This window comes from Athene cunicularia (genome assembly GCF_003259725.1).
Source record: "Athene cunicularia isolate RWA chromosome 28 unlocalized genomic scaffold, athCun1 chr28_part2, whole genome shotgun sequence".
Classification (NCBI taxonomy): domain Eukaryota; kingdom Metazoa; phylum Chordata; class Aves; order Strigiformes; family Strigidae; genus Athene; species Athene cunicularia.
The window spans coordinates 759,689-769,077 of NW_020799140.1; the positions used below are offsets into that span (position 1 = coordinate 759,689).

The window sequence follows — 9,389 nt, forward strand, 5'->3', positions numbered from 1 at the left end:
AAAAAAAAAACCAACAACAAAAATTATAATAATAATAGAATGATTTAAAAAAATAAAAGACAACCCTTGCGTGTCCTAAAATAAAAAGTGCAACCGGACCTTTTCTTTCTGTTTATTTAACTTTGCAAACTGAATACTGTTATTTGGGAAGGACTGTTGAAGAACAGCTGGGCTTCCTCCTCCCAGCCGCCACAGCCGGGTGAAGAGTTAAAGCTATTCTGTAAACATCGGAGTTTCCCCCTCTCTGCGGTTCCACACCCCTCTTCCTCGTTGTCTTCGGCCCCTTCTTCCCCACCCCTCCCGACCCCCTGTATTTCGGCCACCCTCCCGCCCCACCATCCTGCCCTCTCCGCCTCTCCAGCCAGCAAGCAGCAGCCTCTCCTTCCCCCCCCCGCCCCGTGCGCCCATCGGATCCGTTATTAAATAAAAACGTTGATTTAAACAGTTTAAGTCCTTAAAAAGCTGTGTTGGGGTGGAGGGGAGGGCTGGCTGCCCTGGCGAGCCGGACCCGGCTAGGAGAAGATGTGGATGGCTTGCGTGGCGGGCGTGTGGCAAGCGGGACACTCGGGCTCGGCTTTGCCACAGATGCGCATGGCACACTCCATGCAGAAGAGGTTGTGGCCGCAGGGCACCAAGGCGGCGATCACCTCGCTCTCAAAACACACCATGCACTCGCGGGAGCTCTTGCGGTGCCCGTCGGAGCTGCTGGAGTCGGTGGGCGAGCCCGAGGCGGCCGAGATGCTGCCGGGCAGGGAGGAGGAGGAGGAGTAGCCGGTGCTGTTGGAGAAGGAGGACAGCGAGCCTTGGGTGGGCAGCCAGGACAAGGTGCTGACGGGGTCGCTCTGGATGCGGCGCGCTAAGGGGTGGTCCAGGGCCACGCCGCCGCTCTCGGGGAGGGTGGGCGAGTGGCGCGGCGTGGCCGTGCCGCTGTTGCGTCTCTGCGAGCCGTTGATGGAGGAGCAGCTGCTGAAGGCTTGCAAGGGGTTGCCCGAGCGCTCGAAGGGCGACCAGATGGTGGTGGGCGTCGTGAGGTCGAGGGCCAAGAAGTCGAAGCCGAAGTCGCACTCCTCCGAGCCCAGCGGGGCCGGGGGCTCGCTGAAGGTGAAGCCGCTGCTGGTGCTGTAGGGGCTGGTGGGGCTGGCGTCCGCCACCCGCCCGCTGTAGTAGGACTCGGTGGAGGCGCTGCCCAGGGAGCTGAGGCTGTCGTTGCGGAGGGCGGCCGAGGGGCGGCGGGCAGGGTGCGGGGCCTTGGCCCACAGGCTGGCCGTGCTGCCCTGCAGGTCGAGGCAGACGTCGGTGCCGTTGGAGTGGAAGTCGTTGTCGGCATTGACGTCGATGAAGGAGCCTGTCCGCATGGTGATGTGGGCCTCGATCTCCTCCCGGGCCCGGTCCACGTTCTCGGGCATGCCCGTCACCTCGAAGACGGGCTCCTTGTCCCGGCTGGGCGTCACGATGTAAGTGTGCGTCTGCTGCTGGATCCGCTTGATGGTGGCTCCCTTGGGGCCCACCACCAGCCCCACCACCCGGTACGGGACCCTCACCTGGATGGTGGTCTGCCCCGGCAGGTTGGGGGGCCCCTGCATGGCTCCCGTCAGCCCGTTCACTTTGTTGCGCGTCGCCCGGATCATGGAGAAGTGCTCGGCAGCCGAGAGGATCTCCCTTTTCGCCATCTCCACGTCCTCCTTCCTCCCGGTCACGATGAAAACGGGCTCCTCGCCCCTGACTGGTGTCTTGATGTACGTGTTGGTCTTGGCACGTAGGGCTTTGATTTTGCAGCCTGCAGAGCAAGGAGAAGGGGAAAAAACGACACGTCAAAGCTGAGACCTCGCGGGGACCCCCTGCCCACCCAGGGTGGGAAGATGCAGGACCAGCAGGTCCCTTCGGGTCTGCACCTACAGCACAGACACCTTAGAGATGGGTCCCTCCCGCCTCAGAGGCAGCCAGGAGCTCACAGTTTGGTGCTGGGCGGCTGCACCGGCTCGTCCAAGCCACACCAGGCTCCTGGCACCAACGTGACCCTCTGCCACCACCTTCTCTGTGCCACGGGGGGACCCCTCAGCCTGTAGCCCAGCTCCCGAGGGCTGGGACAACACGTGGGCAGCGCGGGGCCAGGGCAGGCAGCCACGGGGACACTTTCTGGGCCACCGAGGGAATGGGAGGCCAAGTTTACTCAAAAGGTGTTTAAGGAGACGTGACGTAAAAAAAAAAAAAAGACACCGAAGACGGAAGGGAAGGAAAAGGCTGGTTTGGGTCCTGCAGGTTTGTCGACACCTCTCAGCCAGCAGCTAAAGCAGAGAAACAGCCCCGGCTGCGCCCCGACAGCAGCAGCGAGGGGCAGGGGCGCTGGGGGTCCCCGTGGGCGGGCGGCACAGGCAACCCCTGTCCCCCCTTGCCCTGCCCTGAGGGAGGAAACCCCAGGGCAGCGGCTGCACCCTCGCCGGCTGGGGCAGGGGTGCTCGCAGGGCACCAGCTCTCCCCGTTCTGGAAAGACCTGCTTCCCCCGCACCAGGAACATGATTCAGCAGGCAGAGCCCAGGCTGGGACGCAGGAGACCGGGGCTTTGCTGCCAGCTCTGCTTTTGCCTCGCACAACCCCGGGCAAGTCCCTGCCCCTTTCCTGCCGTGGGCGAGCTGGGCTCCGGCTGCGAGTCCCCGCAGTGCCTGTCCGGCGAAAGGCTCCGGCAAAAGGCTCCTGCTCTCCTTCAGGACGGGTCACTGCTGCTCTGGCCGAGGGGCTGCCTCCGGCCGCAACCCCAGCCCTGGTAACTGCATCCGCTCTGCCCGCGCTCCGGTGCGCGCACGTAGGCAAATCCACATGAGGAGCCAGGCGCAGCGCAGCGGGAGCTCAGCCCGGCTGGCCGCCCTCCGCTCCCGGCACACCAGGGCCAGTGACCCCGTCTCCCACCTCCCACGCGCCCCCTGAGCCTTGCCGCACACCCGAAGCAAAGCTGGGAGCCCACAGGGATGGATTCTGAGCCATCAGAGCCCCGAGACCACCCCTGCCCACTCCGAACGCTCCTGCTGCAGACCCACACAGGTAAAGAGCCGCACACCGGCCCGGAGAGCCAAGGCAGCCGCAAGCGCCCGGCTGGCTCCTCCACAAAGGGCTCGCTCGGGGCGCTCCTCCTCCTCCTCCTCTTCCCAGATGCTCCCCGAGGAAGGGCAGGGCTGCTCTTCCAGCCGCAAGGCTGCAGAAGGGAGAGCGCTGGGAGGTGGAAGGGCCTCAGCCGGGGGTGGTGGCACAGGACGCTCGGGCAGGTCTGTCCCAAGCAGCCGCATCAGCCCGCGCTCGCTGACAGCTGGAGAGCAGAGCCCTAACGGGGGCCACGCCACCTTCCTGGAGACCTGCACGGGGTACCTGCACCCCGGCGTTCAGCATCACAAGTACCAAAAAACTGTCCCAAGGAGTGAGCAGCAGCTGTCCTGGGTGTCACAACCCGGCTTTTTGGCAGCACTAACCCCTCCGATAGCCACATTCGGGGAGCTGACAAGGGACGATACAGTTCTCGGGACAGAAGAAAAACCTCTCAAAAAAAAAACCAACCCAAACCTCTAAAGCAGCTCGCACCAGCCAGCACAGCCCTGCCCAGCTCCAGGCTGCCTTGGGGTGCTGGCAGCTCTCCACATGCCTCCCTGCTGCCTGCAAAGGTCCCGGCACGGCGACAGGCAGGTTGGAGGGGAATGCTGAGGGGGGGAGCAGCCAGACCGAGCTGGGGAGGTGGGAGACCTGCTGAGATCGCCCTCCTAAGCAGGGAAACCCCCTAGATTTCGTACAAGCCAGATCAAAAGCACTTGAAGGCCACAGGCGAGCGCTTCTTGCAATCAAACAAATGTTCCTCCCGCCCTGCCTTGCCCCTGGGCTTCCCTCCCAGCTCGGGGCAGTGGCACAAGCCCCGGCTCAAGCCTTGGTGCAGGCGGCCAGGCTGGGTCAGGCAGAGGCAGGGCTGGGGAGGGCACAAGGCTGCCCCACCACCCAGAGCCAGGGAGGCCACTGAGCGGCTGCGGGGGACATGTGGAGGAGGAATGTGGGTGGAGAAGGGTTTGTCCAGGCTTTTCCTAATTTAGGACAACAACTGGAAGGTGTATTTATGGCTGGGGGCATATGGTGGGGAAAGCAACGGCCCAGTCACCGGGGCAGGGCAGAACCAGCAACCATCAACGGGGAAGTTTCTTAAGCGTGTATTAGATTCTGCGAGGGTGTCCAGAGCAAGGTGCCTACAACTCCCACGTCTTTCTCTCTCCCTGATTTATTCTGGTACCTGCTATAAACTCTTCCCCTGCTCTGTGGCTTGGCAAACTGGGATGGGCACAGTGGCAGTGGGCAAGGGCAGCTGGGCTGGGAGCCCCCACAGGACTCTCCAAGGGCCTCCTGCTGACACCAGCCTCACACCCAAGGTCCCAAATTCACCCTTTGCAGCAAGAAGTGGCAATTTCAAGATCCAAAGGCATCAGCGGCTGTGAACAGGAGCTGCTCGGGAGCCATGTCCCGCAGAGGGCACAGCACGGCGAGGCTCTTCCTCGCCCCACTCTGCCGGCTGCACTGGTGGGGCCAAACTGATGCTACAGCAGCATGAAATGGAGGAAAAGTTTATCCGGCTGCTCCTTGCGAGCCCTTCCTAGGGGCAAAGCCAGCAACCTGGGTTAAAAATCAAAGAGGTGCCTGACCTGGCCAGCTCCGCCCTCCTCAAACAAGCAGGGCAGGAAAAACGCAGAGTCCGTGGCTGCTGGACACTGCCGGGGCCACCACGCCCGTGCTGTGCCGGGGCCACGCGTGGCACAGCAAAATGCAGCACGGGTCGGAGCTGGTTTTTCTAATCCTGGTGTAAAAGAGGACGGTGGCAGGTCTGGGGCAGGGGGGGTGCTGGCTCGCCTCCCCGCCCGCCTGCAGGGAAGCACTGCAGAAATAAAGGCATCGGCTGGGGAAGCCGCTTGCCCAAGGCCACGTGCTGGCATCTGCACCGGGAACCGTGCGAGGAGCCTCCACCGCTGCGACACACCAGTGAGTGCAACCAGATGGGCACATCGGGGACGTGGTGGGAGCAGAGCCAGGACAGCACCACGGCCTCACCCAGGGACCAACCTGTCCTGCCACTGCCCCCAGCCCCAAACTCCACCTAAGGCCACTGGGACTCCCAAGCAACAGGTCCTAAAAGCGCTGACTGGGAAGGGTGGGCACCGTCCCAGGGCTGGAATTCAGGGAAGGGTTTAATCCCACACGGCACCCCGAGCTACAGGTCTGCAACACCGGGAACTGGGGAAGAGACAGAACCTCGCAGCAGTACGACCAACCCCTGTCCTCCATCACATCTGCACCCGAGACGGGGCTGAGCCAAGGCCGCTCCTGCCCGCACTCAGGGAGATGCCGACAGCCAAGCCCCCCAAAGCCCCCCAGGAGCCAGAGGTACGCGCACCACACGAGAGAGGTGGTTTAACCAGCAGCCTACAACAGGGGGAACGATCCACACCAGTGGAAGATATTTGGGTTTCCACAAGCCCCCACCCAAGCACACTGTGGAAACGCCATCCCGGACGGCGGCATCCCTCTGCAGTTGGTGCAGCACAACCCTGCTGGGACGGGGCCGTGGAGAGGACCAGGGGCCTCCCGGCATTGCCGGTGACCCCCGCCACGGGCACGGCCTCACCCCGGCATCACCGGATCGAGCCCCTCGCCTCAAGCAAGCAGCAGCCCTTGGCATTCCCGTGTTTTACCTCACCAAACAGGCAGCGTTCAAGACAAGAGAGGAGGAAAACAAGGTGCCAGACTTTGCCACAAGTCTATAAACAAGGTGCCTTTAAAAGCAGTTTTCAGATTCAAAAGAAAACACCCCCAAAAGCAGTGGGGGGACGGGGGGTGGCAGCCCCAGGCGTGCTGCAGCCCCAGTAGGTTTCAGCAGGGCTCTGGAGTAGTTCAGTCGCCACATTACGGCTCTCTGGCAGAGCTCAGAGTCCCCGTGGGCCCAAACTCTTCATGACAACCTGTGGCCACGCTCAGCTGCAAGCAAATGCCCTCGTTCTGGGGGTCTCAAGCACTCGCAACCCACCGAGTGGCAGCTCCTCTCAACCCCTCCCGTCTCCAGATCCCACACCCTCCTCTTCCACCCTCGCCAGCTCCAAGCTGCTCTGTTCACCCACACAGCTCCCAGCACGCTCCAAAGCTGCCCCACGGAGCCGCAGTGCTCTGGCTGTCCCTGCCCCTCCTGCCCTTGGGCTGAGAAATCACTCGTTTCAGACAAGAAACAGAATCCCAGGGGATTCTCCCCAGAATGATGCAGCGATGGAGGCGGCACCTCAGGAAAGGCAGCTGCTCTCCCTAAACGTCCTCTCTTGGCAGCACCAAAGAGGACTTCACCCTCTGTCAGGAGCCCCAGTCGGATCAGGGGTGTGACTATCACAAGAGCCCATGAAAACCAGTACAGCGCAGGCTGGGAAGTGCCTCTCCATCCTCTGTGCTCCTGCTGGTGCCCAGGCAAGAGATAAGAGACCCAACACAGCTCATCCGCTCGCTGATCCCCAGCACAGCCTGGCCAGCTCCTGCTCTGACATAAGGCGGCCTCCTCCCCGTAAGGACAAAGCCAGCTGATCCCCTCGGCCACCTCCATTTGCCCAAGGAGCTCCGTGTTTGCAGTGCCCAGCTTCGAGCTATGAAAACCCAAGAAGGGAGTTTTTCTGGAGGAGCTCTGGGTGGCACCAGCCAGGAGGACTGTGTTCACCACAGCCTCCGCAGCCCGGGAGACGGCTGATGCCTTGCGCCCAGCCCTCTGGAGCCTGCTACCTGCTGCAGACAGGCATTGCCCTTCCTCTCCTCCCCAGCTCTGCGGCATCTCCTGGTCTCAGACCCGGCGTTACGGTGCTCCCAGTTCCCCTCCTCACAGGCGAATGGCACAGGATGTGCCAGGACTGGGGCCAGACGCGGAGAACACGTTGCACCTCCATCACATCTCAGCTCCCCTCTTGCTGAGAGCTTCTTCCCACCTCTCTGCAAACAGTAATTAATTCATCCTTGCAACCACACTGCGGGAGGCAGGCACATCACACCTTTGTTTCTTCTCCAGACACTGGGAAAAGCGAGGCAGGGAGGCTGGGCTCCTCGCCTCGGGCCAGAGAGGAGGAAGCCGGTGCCAGAGCCAAGATGCGCAGGCAGATACTTCAGCGATCAGATCAATCTGTGCGACTGACTTCAGGAGTTTCTGGCTCTGCTACGACCCAGCGAGGTGGGAGGAGGCAGCCAGGCCAGCCTCGAAGGACGTGGCGGACGTGGCATGATGGGCAGAGGACAGCAGAGAGCAGCAGTCCAGGGCTCAGAAATAGGAGAGGATCCATCACAGCCCCAGCGACCCACTGCAAGTTTACAGATGCTCGGGCTAGCCCAGAAACGGGGGCCTGTGGTGTCCCTGCGCATCCTTCAAGCGCCGAAACACCGGCCACGCTCTGGCAGGGAGGAAAGCTGCCGTATTTCATCCTTCCCTGGATCTCCCCTTCGAGCATCCCAGCGTCTTCTATAAACAGCAACTTTCCTAAATCCTTTGCAAAGCTGCGAACAGTCCCTGCGTGTCGCAGATGGGGAAGCAGAGCCCAGGAGAGGAGCTGTGGCTGGCTCCGTCCCACGAGAGGCACGTGGCGTAGGAGGGTAGTGCAGCCCGGGGTTTTCTGCTGCACCGGCCGCCTGTCACCCTCTTGGCCTTGTTGGGGCAGAAGCTCCTGGAAACGCTCCCCCAAAGCCAGGACACCAGGGAGCAACACCAGCACGGTGCCGACATGCAAGAGCCAGGGCAACTCTTAACACCCAGCCCGCCCCATCTCCCTTTTCCCCAGCCGTTTCCGTTATCACCACCTCTCTTTCTGCTGGTTAGCAAGATCAGCCCACACCGCTGCAATCAATGGCCACAGCACTTTTTGGAGACAGTCCCTCCCACGGCAGGAGTCATGAACAGGCTTGCACGCAAAGGCCTGGCCATGTAATCCCGCCAGGCCACGCTGCCTTTCGGAGGCCGTGTGGGCAGGGAGGAGAAAAGCCGCAGATCCCGGCTGGCAGATGCTGCTCCGGTGTCGATCTGGATGAGGGGTCGCGGAAACCACCTCTTCTCCACCTCAGTCAAGAAAACACAGATTTGTTTTACACAACAAAGATTTACTTGCTGGGCTGCTGCTACTCCCTTCTATAAAGGGTTAAATTAGTGGTTCCAAAGGTGAGAAATTAAAGAAAAAAAGGAGAAGTGGGAGAAATGGCATCCGACAGCCTCTGTCCCCCCTCAGCCCACGCAGGACAGCCATGCACGGGTCTGACAGCGCTGCTCCAGCTGCTGGGACCTCCCAGGCACGTCCCTGCTCACCCCGATGGCAGCGGGGCTGCCGGGCTCTGGGGACCAAGAGCCGCTCCTCAGCACACGGTGTAACGGGAGAGAAACCCAGCCCTGCCCTAACTCAAGACCCTTCCAGGGCACCTGATACCCAGGACTTCATCCCTTCCTACTTTTCAAGGGCGGTGGCACCCCAAGCACCCGATTCCCAGGTCACAGCTGGGCTGGGCAGCGCAAGAAAAACATGAACGACAGGGACACGGGCTGAGGGAGCCTGACCAAGCCCAGCAGCGTCACCAGAAGCACATCTCGCCGCTGGAATGATGCCAGATTCGATAGAGCACCCCAAGGCTCGGCCCCACGCTGCTGCACAGCCAGAGCCCCGCTGCCACGGGGCTAACAAAGACCACGGGAGATTCGCACAGGAGGGGACCCGAAGGACCCAGGAGCCAGCACAGGTGCAGGAGGATGAGGCGAGCGAGACAGGTTCTGCTCATCTTCGAGCTCGGTGTGAGACCCAGAGAGGTGGGCAGCTGCGAACGACCTCAGTATCACCCTGCTCAGGCTGCACTGGCCTCGCACATCCAGGATTTGAAACAGCTGCTGGGGGCACCGGAGAGCTGCCAGAGCACAAAGACTCTCTGCTGACAGCCCTGTCCCTTCGGATGCTGCCCAACCACACCGCCCACCAGCAAAAAACGGGGGTGCCAAATGCTGAGCCCCACTTCACGCCAAAATCCCAACGCAGCGGGGCCAGGGCACAGCCTCTGAACAGGCTGGGAGCTGCAGAAAAGTTGAAACCAGGAGAGGGGCAGAAACGCCCCAGGGAGAGCTGATCCTGCCTGCAGGCCATCGCCAGCCCCAGGTCCCCCCCCGAGCCCACCGGCAGGACGCGGTGCCCCCTCAGCATCCCTCCTTAAGCTGGTAAAACAATTCCTTCAGCAGCTCTTTTCCAGGAGCCCCCACGAGTCCGTGGAGCTTAGCGAGCACCCGACCTCGGCACGAGGCGTTGGGGGCAGGTACCCGGGTGCGTTTGACTGATGCGGGTACCGGGGCTCCACCACAGCCGAAGCACCCAGCCCCTGTCTCTTAT

The 9,389-nt window shown here is 62.0% G+C and overlaps 1 protein-coding gene across 1 annotated transcript; it reads right to left on the reverse strand.

The window, feature by feature from the left end:
- Positions 1 to 24: 24 nt before the first annotated feature.
- On the reverse strand, positions 25 to 2,994 carry MEX3D (mex-3 RNA binding family member D). The gene is made up of 2 exons (XM_026865262.1): positions 2,937 to 2,994; positions 25 to 1,777 (listed from the first exon to the last, which is right to left on the reverse strand). Exons 1-2 carry the CDS (start codon positions 2,977 to 2,979, stop codon positions 513 to 515), a joined length of 1,308 nt encoding a protein of 435 aa, XP_026721063.1. The 5' UTR covers positions 2,980 to 2,994; the 3' UTR covers positions 25 to 512.
- Between the last annotated feature and the right edge of the window lie 6,395 nt (positions 2,995 to 9,389).